The sequence below is a fragment of the Ictalurus furcatus genome, chromosome 19, assembly GCF_023375685.1.
Source record: "Ictalurus furcatus strain D&B chromosome 19, Billie_1.0, whole genome shotgun sequence".
In the NCBI taxonomy this organism is placed as follows: Eukaryota; Metazoa; Chordata; class Actinopteri; order Siluriformes; family Ictaluridae; genus Ictalurus; species Ictalurus furcatus.
In genome coordinates, this window is record NC_071273.1 from 596,451 (window position 1) to 616,041 (window position 19,591).

The window sequence follows — 19,591 nt, forward strand, 5'->3', positions numbered from 1 at the left end:
CTCTACATCAGTTTTATATGGAATTAATTTTGTCAAAACTTTCACATGAAATAATAAAATCCACAATCCAAATATTAATGATCAAAACATAAAAATATTTTGCAAATAAAACTAACGAGAATCAAATAAAAATTTAATTTACAAAGGAAATTACCATATTTAGACCAGCTATCAGACGCTAGAGGGAATGAGCTTTCCAATATTTCCAGGGAAATTGACAGACATGTCTAAAAATAAATATTTTAATGTGATCTTTTGTCATTTTTATTGTATCAGTGTTAAATAAGACTAAAATTCAGCAAAATATACTAAAATCTATTCACAAAAATGGCTTTTTTGCCTGCCGTGTCTTGCCTTAATTTTAACACCATGTAATTCATATGTACAACTCCAATTCTGAAAAAGTTAAAGATAAAGACAAGGTATTTTATGTTTTTTGAAGATAAACATTTATTTTGAAATTGATGCATGCAACATGTTCCAAACAACTTGGGACAGGGGCAATTTAGGACTAATAGCAATGTGACAAGTAATAAGAACGTGATGTGAAACAGGTGAGGCAATCGTTTAATCATAGTATATAAGGAGTCTCCAAAAAGGCCTAGTCCTTCAAAAGCAAAGACGGGTCAAGGCTCACCAATCTGCCAACAGATGCATCAGCGAATAATCCAACACTTTGAGAACAACATTCCACAAAGACAAATCTGTAGGATTTTGTGCATCTCATTTCATTGGGTATAAAAGATTCAAGCAATCTTGTCAAATCTTGGTGCATAAAGGGCAACACCAAAAACCACTTCTGAATGTGTGTGATCTCCAATCCCTCAGATGTCTTAAAACCTGTCATGAGTCTTTAATGGATATCCTGACATGGGCTCAGGAATACTTTGGTAAACCTTTGTCAATCAACACCATTCACCACTGCATCCACAGATGCAAGTTAAGGCTTCACTATGCAAAGAAGAAGCCATACATCAACACTGTCCAGAAGGGCCACTGACTTCTCTGGGCTCGGTTTCATCCGAGATGGACAGTAGCACAGTGGAATCATATTTTTTGTTCCGACGAGTCAACATTCAAATAGTTTTTGGACAAAACAGCTGTCGTATTCTCCGGGCCAAAGAGGAAAAGGACCATCCAAGCTGTTATCAGCATCAGGTCCAAAAACCAGTATCTGTCATGGTATGGGGGTGTGTCAGTGCCCATGGCATGGGTAACTTTCATATCTGTGAGGGTTACATTAATGCAGAAAGATATGTACACATTTTGGAGCAACATATGCTGCCATCGAGAGCAGGACAACGCCAAAACACATTCTGCCCGGATTACAAGCACATGGTTGTGTAAGCAGAGACTGCAGTTGCTAGCATGGCCTGCCTGCAGTCCTGACCTGTCTCTGATTGAGAATGTGTGGTACATTATGAAGCGCAAAACAAGGCAACTAAGGCCTGGTAGAGCTGCACAACTGAAGAAATACATAATGGATGAATGGGGGGAAATTCCGCTTGCTAAACTTAACCAACTGGTGTTTTCAGTGCCCAAATGCTTAAGTGTTATTAAAAGAAAAAGTCCCAACTTTTTTGGAGTGTGTTGCAGTAATCACATTTGAAATGAGTGTTGAAATGAACTTATTTTCAAATATAAATTAAATTCACAAAGTACAACATCAAATAATGTGTTAATAATGTGTTTTAAATATAGTACAGGGTGAATTAAATTTTTCAAATGGCTCTTTTTTTTTGTTTGTTTGTTTTTTTTTTGCATTTTCCATAATGTCCCAACTTTTTCAGAACTGGGGTTGTCCATTTTGTTAAAGATCCATTCAGTAATCAAATCAGGGATGTGCATCATGTTTGTGTTGTTTGGACACATTGTTTACAAAGAGATTTGGATATGAGATCAGTTAGAAAATGAGAATTTGGGGAAGCAACAACAAATCAGAAAATTTTATTTAGCAAATGCTCTTAAACTGGATTACAAATGCTACAACGAGTGAGGCTGCAGTGGACTGTGTTTGTGTTTCCGCTGGGTTTGTGACTTTGTGAGAAACATTAGAAACAATGTGCCTACCCTTACCTCAAGTCTGTCCGACATAACACAATAGATGCTGCACCGCTATCAGCTTTGTTTTGCGAATGTATTAGAATCACTCAATCGAAGTCAACCTCCAGCCAGAAGTGAAATCTTCAACTCAACTCTGTATTGAAGAGTTTGTGTAACTCAGACAGTACAAAATAAAGATGTGTGCGTGCATGTACGTCACATTCAGTATTAGATATAAATGCATACATTTGATCTGTGTTTGTAACAATCTGTGTAAATTTATTATGAAGTAAGACATGGTAGTTGTAAATGTAAGTGCTAAAAGACAAATTATTTGTTTGCCATCATACTGTAATTACCCTGACATGATGTCACGACTTCCCCCCGCACTAGAGCTGTAGTACGCAGAAAGTAGTAGTACGCTAAAGTCTGGTGAAAAGTTCATGTGAATAACCTCAATGGAAAAATATGTACTGAAAGATTTTTTTGGCACGTTCAATACTTATTTCCCGCACTGTAAGCTCTCCCATGCAGAGAAAGCCACCTTTTCTCTCGTTTTTTTATTTTATTACAAGGACAAAATCATACAAGATTCACTGACATAAATAATAATGCAAACCTTTCTAAAGTTTAATAAAATAAAATACGGGGTAGTAGTACTACATACAGTACATGTAAAAGTAAGCACAGAACACAGTCTTGACATTTACTATTCAGCTTGAATTCATTTTAAAACATGCTTACATGGAATTTTGAGTACTACATTTGGTTCTGTTAATATGATTTGTTCTTAACTTACAGATTTTTCTTGTATTCTCCACTGACTGACACCATGGAATCTTGCCCATTGGCAAAATTCCACTGTTCCATGGTTATAGCACCACTTAGTGGTGGCAGAAAGCTTATAGTACCATCTGTACAATGCCCTACACCATTCTCTTCTCATTCTCAAAACATCCCAGAAATCTGACAACTCCATCTGAAAATAAGTGTAATATATTGTAGAAATACTCAGTATGAAGCAATTTAAGTGTATGATTTTTAATAATGGGCTGTGAACATGGCATTTGAGACAGATCAGATACAGGCAAATTGCACTTTCTGTCTAATTCCTTCACCATTTTACCATCACTATTATAATATTATAGTACATCTTAAAATGCCAAGTTCAAAGGGGCAATTTTTAAAGAATTCTACAGTAAATGTATTCATGTTGAGCATTTTGAAAGTATATTATTACGTGTCATGTGGAATTGTCAGATTTTTTAGGCATTTTTATAATGAGAAGATAATGGTATCCAAATTAGGCAGAAAGTGGAAATAGAAAATCAGAATAAGAAGCTGATGAATAAGAAAAAAAGTTACTGTTACACAAGCTGTACACTCACTACTTTACATTGTAGCAAAGTGTCATTTCTTCAGTGTTGTCACATGAAAAGATATCATCAAATATTTACAAAAATGTGACCGGTGTACTCACTTTTGTGAGATACTGTAAATGCACTACATAGGCTGTGGAGAAACGAGTTTATTCTATTCACTATAAATCTAGTAGAGAACCATCCGAGATTCAGTTTCTCTCTCTCTCTCTCTCTCTCCCCCTGATTAAAGTTTATGGTCAGTCTACTGTTCTCTGTTCAACTTCAGCTGCTGATAGTTTATTTAATATCTAACACAACAGAGGAGAGAAACTAAATATAACACTCAGTGTGATCATTTTAATTACATAGTTTATTAGAATAAACAGGTGATATTCAATCCTAATGTCATTCTGAATAATAAACTCATTTTACAAACACATCAAATTTGAAGTAATTCTTAAACCATGATAAAAAATATTTGGATGAAGAGTGTGTCATTGTTTCTCTCTACAAAAGGTTGTTGGATTGTGGTGTCTCAGATGAAAGCTGTGCTGCTCTGACTTCAGCTCTGAGATCAAACCTCTCACACCTGAGAGATCTGGATCTGTCCTATAATAAACTAGTAGACTCAGGCGTGAAGAATCTCTCTGCTGTACTGGAGAATACTGACTGTAAACTGGAGACACTGAGGTAAGATCATCACCCTGAGAGTCACATGACCTGCTCCTCAGTAAGACACAGTCTATAATAGTGAGACTGAAGCATAAGTTTTAGGTTCATCATCAATGTCCTGAGGAAGAAGATTGTTTCTTTTCACTACACACTGATGATTTGTTATAGAGTCTTTGGGTCAGATGTACGTATGTGAGAAGCTGCAGCACAAAACGTGACTTGATTCCACTGCAATGTGTTTGAAATTACTGTGAAATTTACTAAATAATTCTAATTAATCACACAAACTGCACCTGGGACATAAACTAAATGCACTGTCTGTGAGCTGCAGGGTTTAAAAGCAGCAGTGAAATAGAAATTATCAATAAATAAATTAATTAATAAATAAATAATAGAATTTTAAAAAAATGAAAAGGTATAGAAATCCAAATTTAATAAGGAGCAAAAGAGAGTTCACAAAAAAAAATTGTAAGCCACAGCAACAATAATTTTGTTGATTTTTTTTTCTTAAAACTGAAATAGTTCATTCACTAAGGTCCTAATTATTACACATTTTGTGATTAAATAAAGAATGTCTATGAGTAAACCCACTGACTCAAATACATTCATATACTAACACAGAGCTGAAGTTGAAAACAGGTCAATAGGTGTGTGTATGAGAGGAAATCACAGTGCATGCTCACTCCTGAATGTTTTAATGTACAGATATGTAAGGGATAATCCCAACTAGGTGTGCATCACACTATTTTAATTCACGACATGGAGACAAAGAACCACCCGATGCCATACATTTCACATACACTGATTTCTATATTATTTCACTACTTGTGAGTTTTCACTACATTGAGTTTGTGAACACTTTGACATTACCTGAATTTCTGCATTTATTAATAAAAAAAAAAAAAAAACAACATGTTTTAATCTTCATTCAGGTCATAATAAGAGACAATCACATTCTGCAGAAATAAAACACAGTCACAGTTGTTCTTGTCAATACTGAATAAACCAAACCATTTACAAACTCACAGTCTGGCTTTAAAGAAAATACATGAACCAAGCAACTAACAACTTCTCCAAAAAACTAGAGTCCAACCCTGTTCTCTAAAATGCACACAAAGTCTGATTACTGACAGTCTGATCTTCTCAAGAAAGATCTGTTCATGTGAACTCAGATAAAAAAAAAAAAAGACATTTTGTTTAGATGTGTGAAGGGAAAAGTTACTAAAACATTTCTAAAGACCTAGTGTGTGTTACTCAGTCCACAATAAGACAAACTGTCTACAACCAGAGGAAAGTCACTGCTGTTGCTCCTCTGCCTGAGATCCAGGTGTCATGCAAAGATCAGACAAAGAGATCACGGTATGTAATACTGAAGGAGGTGAAAGAAAAAAAAAAAGGAAACAGGGTAAGACCTGCAGAAATCTCTATAACTCACTGAAGTCTCTGTTTATTTTAAGGAAGAAAAAAAAAACCACTGAACCGTAATGTTGTTAAATGGGGAAAATCACAGAGGAAAATGCTGCTCTGCAACAAACACTGTCATTGTGTCTCTCTGCAGGTTGCGGTGGTGTGGTGGCTCAGATGAAGGCTGTGCTGCTCTGACTTCAGCTCTGAGATCAAACCCCTCACACTTGAGAGAACTGTATCTGTCCTATAATAAAATAGGAGACTCAGGAGTGAGGAGTCTCTCTGCTGTACTGGAGAATCCTCAATGTAAACTGGAGGCACTGGGGTAAGATCATCTCTCTGAGAGTCACATGACCTGCTCCTCAGTAAGAGACATTCTCTAATAGTGAGACTGAAGCAAATGTTTTAGGTTCATCATCAATGTCCTGAGGAGGAAGATTGTTTCTTTTCACTGCAGACTGATGATTTCTCATAGAGTCTTTGAGTCAGATGTACGTATGTGAGAAGCTGCAGCACAAAACGTGACTTGATGCCACTGCAATGTGTCTGAAATTGCTGTGAAATTTACTAAAACATTTTAACTAATCACACAAACTGCAGCTGGGACACAAACTAAATGCACTGTGTGAGCTGCGGTGTTAAATGGAAATGATAAAAAAATAATAATAATAATAATAAAAACAGAATTTGGAATCAAAATAGGTCAACATTTAAATAAATAAAATTAGATTTTTAAATTAAAATAAAAAAAGGAACAAAAGGAGCTTACAAAAATTGCAAGCCATGGCAACAATCATTTAATACTTTGCCATGGGTCTCGTCTTTGACCTTGCATGGTGTAATAATTCTTTATTAATTATGGCTCTGGATTTATATACATAACAACTGAAAAACAATTTGACAACACTGATTCACTTTCTAGGCATCAATTCTTGAAAAAAGAAGATTCATCAGGTACATCTTCAGGTGAGCGATTAACAAATGTTGCATCTGATTTATAAGAAGGTATGGCATGTTTATCTATGGTTTATAATGACAAAAGAATGATGAGTGCTTATTCCTTTATGGATGCATGATTGTTTCCTATTATGATCATTCTCTTTAATTACTCTGTGGTGTGTTGTTTAGAACAAGCTTCTTTGCTTTGCACCATGCTTTGTTGCTGCTAAATTGTGGAGTCTGTACTGTAACCAATGACCCTAGCTATATACACAAAACCTATTAAGGTTGGGGGATATGTGTTACAATTCTAAGGGGAAAGATTTTCCTGTGTTATGCAAATTAAGCCAACAACAACCTAATACAAATAAGGGACATTGGTGCATGCAGACATTAAATGCTTGTTTTAATCTGATTAAGTAAATATCTGATTTACAGTTTGTTTATTTATTATCAGACTCCAATGTATAAGTTTACTATAATGAATTCCAAACAAAATGTTGAAAAGGTATACTCTCCCTCTTAGTATTCCATTGCTAACACATGCCGAGCTTTATATAAATTCTGTGCATGTAACTTTTCAATAAAATGTTACTTACTTGTCTCAGAGGTTTTTAATAAACTTTCTGGTTTGCTTGTAACAATGTACCAAATGAGAAAAAGTTACTTTTTTACTAGTCAATTAAAAAAGTAGTCCTCATGACTAGTTGGGGTACAGCAGGGTATTTGAGTGGGACAAAAGGGTGCTGGTGTGGGGCGTACAACAGAGTTGTGGTGGGACAGAAGGGTTTGGTGTGTTCAGGGAGCAACCTCTCTTTCCCAACAGTCAGCAAAGTTTTTTTTTTTTTTTGCTTAATTCAGTAATTTTTACCAAATGAATAAATAAATTTGGGATGAATTCTGTTGAAAGGTTTGTGCAGTATATACTGTTAAAAATGTTACTTTAATGTTTGCTTATTATTTAGGTCCTGAATTTGTGGATAAACACAGAGAAATGCTCATACAGAGAATTTCTTCAGTTATGGAGATAGCAGATTGTCTCCTATACAAGAATATGATTACTGGTGAAATATACAGTACAGTCAGCGCAGGAGAAAATGAGGGCCTTGTACACAACTCTTGACTCAGGAGGAAGTGCTATGAAAGAAGAATTTTATAAAATCCTGAAGGAGAAGCATCGTTACTCAGTGGACAATCTGGAGTCTGGATCAAGTCAGGCTTAGAGGAACCTACAGTGTACACGGCTGACTTTTTTCATCTGGCTTACTCAGGACCTGCCCATAATATTTTTTTAATCAAATTTAGTTGGTTGTATATTTAAAAGAATTTAAACCAGTGGGACCCTGACAAGGCACTTTTTAAAGATGAATGAATGAACACTGTAAATGCATTGTGCAGCACTGCACTCTCATGTTAATGTTCATTCATTCAATAAGGCTCGAAATTGGGATCATTTTGGTCGCATATGCTCCCGAAATTTAATCTGTGTGACCTTAAAATATATTTGGGAGCATTTGTGCGAGTGCAAACAATTGTGGTGCGACCTGTTTTCATTTCTCTACAAAACATTGGCTAATTACTGCACAGTAAGTATGTCCACCGTTCACCACAGTGGCAGGCAGCCAATCAGAACTGAGTTCCAGAAAAATTAGTTCACCAATGATATTTGAGGCTACAATCAAGCCAGTTGGGTCCACCCACTGCTCACAAAAAGAAAAAGTATTCATGCGAGCAGAGCATAAAGATTTTTCCTTAAAACGAGTGCATGATTTCTCCAATTTCGACGTGTGAACATATATTTTCCTCTTGCGGTTGCAATTTACCATGTGCCTGAACGTCAATAATGCGCTCAGATTTTTGGCATGGATTTGCCGCCATACAGAGGTTGTAGGTGACACTGCATTTGCAACCGAATCCGCACATTTTAAGTGCGAGTCATGATGGTATTTTTAAATATAAATATATATAATTATATATAATATAAATTGAAGCTGTGGTGGTCCTAAATTTTTGCTGGTGCTCCTAAGTTTTTACCAAGTAAAAAAGTTAATTTCAAGCCCTGCTGCATTCATCTTAAGTAACTGCTTTATTATTATTGGGCGGAGGGTCTGCAGGCTGAAACACCTTGTTAACAATAGAGGATCAGAGGAGAATGACCAGACTGGTCTGAGCTGACAGGAAGTCTATAGTAACTCAAATAATCACTCTTTACAACCGTAGTGAGCATAAAAACATCTTATCATGCACAACACATCAAACCCTGGTGTAGATGGATTCCTGTCAGCCAAGAATCTGATGCTGTCAGGGGCACAGACTCACCCAAACTGGACAGCCCATCCACTGCAAAGATGATTTGTGAATTCTGAGATGCTTTTCTGCTCACTACAGTTATAAAGAGTGATTATGAGTTACTACATCCTTCCTGGTAGCTCGAACCAATCTGGCCATTTTCTTCTGACCTCTCTTATCAACAAGGCGTTTCCACACACTGAACTGTCGTCACGCAATTATTTTTGTTATTCACACCATTCTGTGTAAATGCTTGAGACTGTTATGTGATAATCCCAGGAGATCAGCAGTTTCTCAGTCCCTCCAGGATTTAGCAATTTTAAAAAAAATAAAAATTTCCCATGTGGAATCAATAAAATATATCTATATATTTTGCGACTGCAGAAATTAATGCAAAATCAAGGAAACACCGCAATATTCGGAGGAGCCAGCAAGTTTTCAAAATTACAGCAGATTTTCTGCAGATTTGGCTGAGAAACGTCATGTGACGTCAACACAACGCACATTCAGCCAAAGCCCTCTTCGAATACATGTGTGTCGAACATGAGTACAGTTAAAGGTCTCACTTACCAATAAACATCACTGTGAAAGACCGTGCAAAACTATTTTATGTGATTGCGGTTTCACCAATTCAAGTACTTTTCCACAAAAAAAAGCAAAACTCCTCAAATTACATGACAAATTTTGAACAAAACCAAAAAACCCTTGCAGCAATAAAGCATTTTTGGCCACAACAATCACAAAAAAAGCTCTGTGAAATCCTGTAAGGTCTGATTTCTGAAATACTCAAACCAGCCCACCTGGTACCGACATTACGGTTAGAGTCACAGAGATCACACTTTTTCTTCATTCTGATGTTTGATGTGAACATAACCTGAAGCTCTTGACCTGTATCTGCATGATTGTATGCTGCCACGTGATTGGCTAATTAGAAAACTTTGTGAATGTGCAGGTGTTCCTAATAAAGTGTACTGTGACTGTATTTTATCATAACTGTATGTACACAAATAAAAATAACCAATATTTTATATATAATTTAACCACCCAAACATATTTACAAAATATTTACTTGCTTTGTACCTTTGTGTTTTGTAGGTTTTTAAAATACATTTGAAATATTTGGGTGCACTAAATCGCTATGTATGATTAGCTGTGTATTTTTAATGCTGTGATTTATTGATGTGATCTTTCATTTTCAACATCACTGTTACAATATATATTTTTATATTGTATAAAAAGTTAATTAAAGAAAGGTAATAAGTTTTGGGACCAAAAACATTATTTGCTCTAAAAATAAAAAATAAAAATGTAGTGAGCCATTTTACTCCTTTATTGAATACAGCACTCTCTCCTCTATGCTCTATACTGGTAGCAACACAGCTAACTGCCACAAGCTAGGATTTCTGAGAGGATTTTTGAAAGCCATAAAATTTGTCCACATTCAATTTGATTACAGTAAAAAAAACAAAAAAAAACCAACAACAACAAAAAAACGGACTAGTTATATAAATGCAGCAGTAATTAAGCCAATGTACAACACCGCAAAGGCTTTGCTAAGTTTCTGCTAGCAGCTAACGTTAGCTAGTTACCTCAGGCGCTGAAGTAATTTGTAAAATGATGTTTAGCCAAACAAGATTAGTTGTTGAAATATAGCTCAATTATTTTCATTATCTAGATATTAATTATTGACATTTGTTATTTTAGAAAAGGATAAAGAGAAAACATAATAAAAACGAGCATTTTAATGGTCTTACCTATGAGGCATCTAATGGATTTCTCTGACGAGGTCAGTAGTGATTAGTGATGTGTCGTTCATGAACGATCCGTTCATTTTGAACGAATCTTTAATATGACTCGGGAACAACGAGTTGTTAGTTCATTTGTGACCACGCATGTGCTGCAACATCCCCATAGCTTCTGTACAGGAAACAGTAATGATTAATTCACCTCTCGAGTCTTCTGGTTCGAGTCATTCGTTTATCCTGTCACAGTCCCACTGCATTTAGCCTATGGGGAGGTCACTCGACAAACGAAGGACTCAAACCCGAAGACTCGAGAGGTGCACTAATTATTTCTGTTTCCCGGGGAACAGACATGACAAATGTGACTAAAGAATGACTCGGATCGGGAGGTGAGGTGAACTAACAGACTGCATAGCCTGAAGACCCAGCTAAGCTATTAATTAATCATTTCTGTTTCTCATAGTTCGGCCTTGACTGCATTAGCCTATAGTTTACGTTTTATTCCAAATTTGATCATTTGTGTAAGTACTAGATGTGTTGGGGAATTTAACATGCAACATTTTGATTGTATTCTGCTGAAATGAACGAAATGACTCAAAAAAAAGATTTGTTCATTTTGCGGAACGAGATTCAAAGATCCGTCAGTAAAATGATCTGAACTTCCCATCACTAGTAATGATGAGGTGTCCTTCACAAGTGAGTCGGTTCTTTGAATTGGATCTTTGAATCAGTTCTTCAATGAATGATGCGAATCGATTCAAATCTGAAGAGTCGTTTTGGTGAGCGAACAACGGCCAAGAAACAACTTTGAAATCCTCAGGATTTATTTTTAAAATAAGAATAAATAAAACAATATTCCCAAATAACTATTCTTACACTGCCACTGAAATCAAAATCAGCTGGTGTTTAAAAGTTTTTGTACCTGTTCCTTACAACACAAACCACGGTTCTCAAATCACCATGAAAAAAGAACAATAAGTATTAATAGCTAAATGAATCTCTAAAGCACACACTCATTGCATTTCCCCCCCTCAATTTGTCGTTGAACTTTTAGAGCAGAGGTGTCAAGGACCAGTGTTGTGCCAAATTCCCACTTATTTGTGGGGATTATTATCCAACAGATTTATATTGGGATGATTAACGGGTGCTGATATGTGTTACATTAGCTGCAAATAAAGTGTTTAATAAATATAAATATCATTTTATCCTGTAAAATATTTTGTTTCATGATGCTTCCACCTCCAAAATTCACTGTTGGTATAGTGTTTTAAGGGTAATGAGCAGTGCCATTTCTTCTCCAAACATGGAGTGTAGTGTGACCGCCAAAAAGCTCAATTTTGCTCTCGTCTGAGCAAACTACATTCTCCCAGTATTTTACAGGCTTGTCCAAATGAGTTGTAGCAAATTTTAAACAAGCTTCGACATGTCTTTTTTTTTAGTGTTGGAGTCTTGAGGGGTGAGTGTGAGCAGTGGACTGCATTGCCTATTGTTTTCTCTGCGACAATGGCACCTGCTGCCTCCAAGTGTTTCTTGGGCTACTCTTCTGACTATTCTTCTGACTCCCTGGTTAGAAATCTTGCAAGGAGCTCCTGTGCGTGGCCGGTTGATGACGGAGTGATGTTGCTTCCATTTATGGATAATGGCCCCAGTGGTGCTTACTGGAGGATTCAGAAGTTTAAAAAAACATCTGAAGCGAATTCCATCAATATGTTTCAAAACAATAAGGTTGCGAAGGTCTTGGGAGAGCTCTTTGCTTTTACCCATCATGAGATGTTTCTTGTGTGACACCCTGGTAATGAAAAGCCTTTTTATAGACCATCAATTTACTAACCCAGTTGATATTAATTTGCACAGATAGGGGGTATAATTACATACGGATTTCATTTGGTTCCTTGCCTTGCCTGGAGAACTGATATTTCTTAGCATATCCAAAACATTTTTCCTGTGTCATTCCGCTTTATTACATATAACTTTATTTATGGACTTTAATGTTGTGAATTCATTATATTTGTGGATTTCTTGAGTTAATACTGATGTCTGGTGAAAATTTCATGTGAATAGCCTCATTGGAAATATATTTAGTGAAAAAATGTTGACACGTCCAATACTTATTTCCCCCACTGTATTCAGTCATTCCCAATTAAGTCTCCTTAAAAAAGGTGCACTCTAAAATTGCTGAGTTAAATAGAACCCAGTTTGCCGACCAAGTCTGGGCTTTTTTATCTCATCAAGGTTGGGTTATGATGTTGACTCAGCATGCTGGGGTGATTTATTTTTAACTACAAAAAGCACTTTTTCCTCTTCAAAATACACCTATAACAATATATTGTTTTGTTCCACATAAATGTACTTTCGAAGAACAGTTGAAAGATTATGTTGCTGCAAAATTCCTCTAAAATAATTAAGTCAATTTTAAACAACACAAATAATTACCATTTATTTATACATTTTATTTCTTCAAAATGTATTTTATTGGTACAATTAGGAAAGACACTGTAAGTACTTAAATACAACAATTTTGCTTATAATTTTATGTATCCAATGAAACAGTTATACTATGCATGTGTAAAGATATTAAAACATGTTACAATATTAAACAAATATTAATCCAATAAACATAGAAATATCACAAACATTAATGCCATACAACAGGTAGTTCTGGTCCATTAATTTGATTGGACAAGTGGTGTTCCAGAAGTGCTGATATTTAGTATAACAGCACTGGTACATTAATCAACAAAGGGCAAAGTGATAAATGTGACTTGTAGTGAGTATCCTAGAGGCTTCCTGAGATAATCTACTCACATATACTCCTCAGATGCCAATAGTGTCAGGTGAGAATTCCACCAATGTCTTGAAAATGTTCCTGGCCATTTTAGCTCTTTCTTCGACTGATTAGGTTCAGCTAGAGTTCATGTGCATTTTCAGCTGCTGTTCCTAATAATCCCTCAGTTTTTTTTATAAGATTGAGGTCCGGGGAATTTTATCCAGGGGCCAGAGGTTGTTATACACTCAGTGTGGAATTGTGTGCCGTCTGATTCACAGTACATGATTAACACACACACCTCATGTCTCTGGGTCTGTTTAATGTGTTATAACTAAATGAGTGATGTGTTTATAGATGTGTTTATAAATGTGTTCTCTATTCCCCAACATGGAAATGCAGGAACACTGGAGTCTTCATCATGTACAGATGTAGACTCCAGTGTTCCTGCATTTCCATGTGAATTAATAACCACAAACTGGATTGTGGTACGTCATGTTCAACAACATGTAATCATCTCTACTCCAAAAGAACAATCATCTCCTGTTTACAATTAATTGTTCAACATTTCTTCATTCTTACTAACATCTGTGTTATGACATTTAGCTTGAACAAATGAGAACTTCCACAAGTTCTAACAGGAAAATGAGCAGATATTTACCCATCACATCACTGCTCTTATCCAATCACAGGCTTTTTAAAATAATGAACACTACAGTGTCATTTATCTCTTGTTCTATATTTATATTTAAGTGCAGACTTTAAGAAGAAGCTGAGGTGAATGTTACAGGAAAGACAGAAGACATGGCGAGGAGGTAGGGTGCTGGAAAAAGTGTTAGCGTGAGTAAAGTTGCTTAAATCAAATATCTGTGGAATAAAAGATTATTATTTTAATTTGCTTTTATGAGAGTTGAGAAGAAAGTGTGCTGCTTATCAGAAACGGGGAAAAGCAGAGATCATCTTCAGAAAAATGCAGTAGTATGAAGTCAGAGATAGCAGGGTGTCACAAGGTGACCAGGTGTTCATTTACATTCACTCTCGTGCACTCATTTGTGACATTTTGTAGAGTCTTCTGCCATCATATCAATTTTAAATTGGCACACAAAACAGTATTAAAGTCAACTGTTGGAAAAATTCTAATTAAATAGAATATAGTGAAATTTTCTAAAACTAGTTTTATTTCCTAACCTGGTAATCTGATATTTCTTGGATCTAATGATGAGGTTAAATTATTAGTCTATATTTTTCCAACATATATATAAAATGTCATTACTCACACCAATATCTGTAGTTTGCAATGTTTATCCATAAGAGCAGAGAGCAGCTTCTTTACTGAGTCTCCTATTTTATTCTTAGACAGATCCAGGCCTCTCAGGTGTGAGGGGTTTGATCTCAGAGTTGAAGTCAGAGCAGTACAGCCTTCATCTGAGACACCACACTTACGCAACCTGTAGAGAGACACAATGACACACTCTTCGTCTTCGTTTGTCATATTGTGGACTGAGTAACACACACTAGGTCTTCTGAAATGTTTTTAGTAACTTTTCCCCAACTCTTCACACATCAACAAAATCTCTGTTTTAAATCAGCATTCACATGAACGTCTGGGTTATGCATGTAACCCTGTTCCCTGAGAAGGGAAGGAGACATTGCATGAGCTTCACGCTTTGGAACACGCCCTCATGTATGACCGTTATCTCAAGCTTGTGTAACATCATGCCTAATTATAGGCCTGTCATGATCAGGTGACATGGCAATTAAACACATCGCATGATATAAAACAGTACCAGTGAACCAAGGTGTCAGCCTCTATTATCTGAAGTAAAGATGCAATTGACAGGCATGTGCCAGTATGACAAAGCTATGCAACATGTCATTCCTTTCTCAGGCAACAGGGTTACATGCGTAACCCAGACCTTCCCTTTCAAGGGGAACTCAACATTGCATGAGCTTCACGCTGTGGGAACGGGAATACCCACTCTGTCATACAGAGCATATGGTCTGTTCAATAAGATCCGATGCTGAGGGTCACTGCAAGACACTAGAGCCCGGGGTGGAATGTATATCCAGGCTGTAATATCGAATGAATGTGTGTGGCGTAGACCACCCCACTGCAGCACACACCTCCTGTAAGGGTACCGCTTTGGACAAAGCCTTCAAGGAGACGACTGCCTAGTTGAATGAGCCCTTATGCCCAGAGGCATAGCGAGATTGTGCACCTCAAAAGTGATAGAGATTGCTTCCACTATCCAATTAGAGATGTGTTGCTCCGACACAGCATCACCTCTACTGTCGCTGCCAAAGTAAACGAGTAACTGCTCTGACTTATGCCACTGGCCGGAGTGGTGGACACAAGTACAGAGAGTCCTTACTGGACACAATAAGTGCAATTTTGTCTTGTTCCGGTGTGAGGAATGGGGGAGGGCAGAAAGCCAACAACATTACCATCTGGGCAGCAGATGTAGGCACTTTAGGAATACAGTGAGGGAAAAAAGTATTTGATCCCCTGCTGATTTTGTACGTTTGCCCACTGACAAAGAAATGGTCAGTCTATAATTTTAATGGTAGGTTTATTTGAACAGTGAGAGACAGAATAACAGCAAAAATATCCAGAAAAACGCATGTCAAAAATGTTATAAATTGATTTGCATTTTACTGAGGGAAATAAGTATTTGACCCCTCTCAATCAGAAAGATTTCTGGCTCCCAGGTGTCTTTTATACAGGTAACGAGCTGAGATTAGGAGCACACTCTTAAAGGGAGTGCTCCTAATCTCAGCTTGTTACCTGTATAAAAGACACCTGTCCACAGAAGCAATCAATCAATCAGATTCCAAACTCTCCACCATGGCCAAGACCAACAAGCTCTCCAAGGATGTCAGGGACAAGATTGTAGACCTACACAAGTCTGGAATGGGCTACAAGACCATTGCCAAGCAGCTTGGTGAGAAGGTGACAACAGTTGGTGCGATTATTCGCAAATGGAAGAAACACAAAAGAACTGTCAATCTCCTTCGGCCTGGGGCTCCATGCAAGATCTCACCTCGTGGAGTTGCAATGATCATGAGAACAGTGAGGAATCATCCCAGAACTACACGGGAGGATCTTGTCAATGATCTCAAGGCAGCTGGGACCATAGTCACCAAGAAAACAATTGGTAACACACTACGCCGTGAAGGACTGAAATCCTGCAGCGCCCGCAAGGTCCCCCTGCTCAAGAAAGCACATATACATGCCCGTCTGAAGTTTGCCAATGAACATCTGAATGATTCAGAGGACAACTGGGTGAAAGTGTTGTGGTCAGATGAGACCAAAATGGAGCTCTTTGGCATCAACCCAACCCGCCGTGTTTGGAGGAGGAGGAATGCTGTCTATGACCCCAAGAACACCATCCCCACTGTCAAACATGGAGGTGGAAACATTATGCTTTGGGGGTGTTTTTCTGCTAAGGGGACAGGACAACTTCACCGCATCAAAAGGACGACGGACGGGGCCATGTACCGTCGAATCTTGGGTGAGAACCTTCTTCCCTCAGCCAGGGCATTGAAAATGGGTCGTGGATGGGTATTCCAGCATGACAATGACCCAAAACACACAGCCAAGGCAACAAAGGAGTGGCTCAAGAAGAAGCACATTAAGGTCCTGGAGTGGCCTAGCCAGTCTCCAGACCTTAATCCCATAGAAAATTTGTGGAGGGAGCTGAAGGTTCGAGTTGCAAAACGTCAGCCTCGAAACCTTAATGACTTGGAGAAGATCTGCAAAGAGGAGTGGGACAAAATCCCTCCTGAGATGTGTGCAAACCTGGTGGCCAACTACAAGAAACATCTGACCTCTGTGATTGCCAACAAGGGTTTTGCCACCAAGTATTAAGTCATGTTTTGCAGAGGGGTCAAATACATATTTCCCTCATTAAAATGCAAATCAATTTATAACATTTTTGACATGCGTTTTTCTGGATTTTTTTTGTTGTTATTCTGTCTCTCACTGTTCAAATAAACCTACCATTAAAATTATAGACTGATCATTTCTTTGTCAGTGGGAAAACGTACAAAATCAGCAGGGGATCAAATACTTTTTTCCCCTCACTGTATAATTCAGCCTAGGCTATAGGAAGGCATTGGCTAATCCAGGGGCAAAGTCAAGGCAGGAAGGGCCAACAGAGAGAGCTTGTAGATCTACTCACTTGAGAGATGTCAGGCCCAGCAGAAGATCTAGCTTTAGAGTCAGAAGCTTCTCTGAGGCTGACTCTAAGGGCTCAAATGTGGCACCTGACAGACCTTCCAGGACCACAGAAAGGTCCCAGGTCCCATAAACCTTGATGATAGAGGATGTTGCACCACAGAGGCTCCATCAATAGGGGAGTGGTTGGCTGGAACTCCAGGACTGTAGCTATTGCACAGTTTACTGGGTCTAGCTGACGTTGCTCACACCATGAGACAAAAAGTCACCACTTGAGTACATGCAATTTCCTCGTGGATGGTGCTGTAGTGTTCAACATGGTCTCTAGAACCTTAGTTGAGAGACCAGAATCTATGAGCTGGTGCCCCTCAGGGGCCAGACCCACAGTTTCCATAGTTCTGGCTGAGGGTGATAAATCAGCCCTCCAGCTTGAGACAGTAGAGCCCTGCAGCTGGAATCTCCCAAGAAGTGCCGTCTAGAAGGGATATAATTTCTGAGAACCATATTCGAGCTGGCCAATAAGGTGCTACTAGCAGCAGACCTAGACGGTCTTGATGAACTCTCGCTAGAACTTGTGGGAGCAGAGAGCGATCGGGAGAAAGTGTACAGATGTGACCACGGCCATATGTGCACCATGGCATCCAGTCCCAATGGTGCAAGAGGAGTGAGGGCAAACCACAATGGGGTGTGTTGTCTCCTCGGAGGTGAACACATCCACTTCCACTTGGCCAAACCTCCACCATATGGACTCCATCACTTGTGGATGGAGCCTCCAATCCCTGGGTCTCAGCACCTGCCTTGACAGTATGTCTGCCCCCACATTCTGGTTGCCCAAAATGTACATTGCACTCACTGACAAAAACTTTCCCTCTGGCCAGAGAAGAATTAGTTGCACCTGACTGAACAGGGGGCACAAATGTAACCCTCCCTGGTGTCTGATATATGAGACCACTGCTGTGTTGTCTGTCACAACTAACACATGGTGACCTATCAATTGAGGAAGAAAGAATTTCATTGGTAGGGCCGCTCGAGAGACCATGAGGTGGACAGCCGTCAAAAACTGCACCCCAGCCCATTTGGGAGTCATCTGCCATTACCATCTTGTGATAAGGAGACACCCATAGAGTGTGACCTGAGGCTAGAAACTGGGAACACCTCCAAATTCTCAGAGCATGTAGGCATCGCCATGTAATTCCTCTCAGGTCTCATGTGCAATAGGCCCAATGGTATGACGTTGGCTACTGCTGCCATAAGCCCCAAAAGTCTCTCGTAGAGACTGCTGGAGATGCCTAGACCCAGCTTTATCTTGCTCAATGTTCATTGGATTGACCCTACATGTGTTGGGGATAGAAATGAACTCGTTTTAGTAGAGAATCCCATAAAACCCCTAGAAAAGTTGTGCACTGCACTGAAGAAAGCATACTTTTCTTGAAGTTGGATCTGAGTCCTAAGCTCCTCATGTGGGTGAAAACAACATCTCGATGTTGAACCACCAGTTCCCTGGATCATGCTAGAATTAATTAATCGTCCAGGTCATTTAGTACAAGGATGCCCTGGAGTTGCAAGGGAGCCAGAATGGCATCCATGTACTTTGTGAAGGTGCGAGGGGATAAAGCTAGCCTGAAGGGAAGAACCCAAAATTGGTATGCGTTGCCTCCATACATGAACATCAGGAACTTCCTGTGACTGGGCAATATTTCTACAGTATCTCACAAAAGTGAGTACACCCCTCACATTTTTGTAAGTATTTGATTACATCTTTTCATGTGACAACACTGAAGAAATGACACTTTGCTACAATGTAAAGTAGTGAGTGTACAGCTTGTATAACAGTGTAAATTTGCTGCCCCCTCAAAATAACTCAACACACAGCCATTAATGTCTAAACCACTGGCAACAAAAGTGAGTACACTCCTAAGTGAAAATGTCCAAATTGGGCCCAATTAGTTATTTCCCTCCCCGGTGTCATGTGACTTGTTAGTGTTACAAGGTCTCAAGTGTGAATGGGGAGCAGGTGTGTTAAATTTGGTGTCATCGCTCTCACACTTCTTTATACTGGTCACTGTAAGTTCAACATGGCACCTCATGGCAAAGAACACTCTGAGGATCTGAAAAAAAAAAAGAACTGTTGCCCTACATAAAGATGGCCTAGGCTATAAGAAGATTGCCAAGACCCTGACAGTGAACTGCAGCACGG

General features: G+C 38.3%; 1 protein-coding gene across 2 annotated transcripts in view; it reads right to left on the minus strand.

The window, feature by feature from the left end:
* Positions 1-12,912: 12,912 nt before the first annotated feature.
* Positions 12,913-19,591, minus strand: part of LOC128623034 (NACHT, LRR and PYD domains-containing protein 12-like) — a 393,909-nt gene continuing 387,230 nt past the window's right edge. For both annotated transcript variants that reach the window (XM_053649879.1, XM_053649881.1), the window contains one exon: positions 12,913-14,665. In XM_053649879.1, coding sequence (XP_053505854.1) covers positions 14,491-14,665 — 175 coding nt within the window. In that variant the 3' untranslated portion in view covers positions 12,913-14,490. The remainder of the gene's footprint in view (positions 14,666-19,591) is intronic.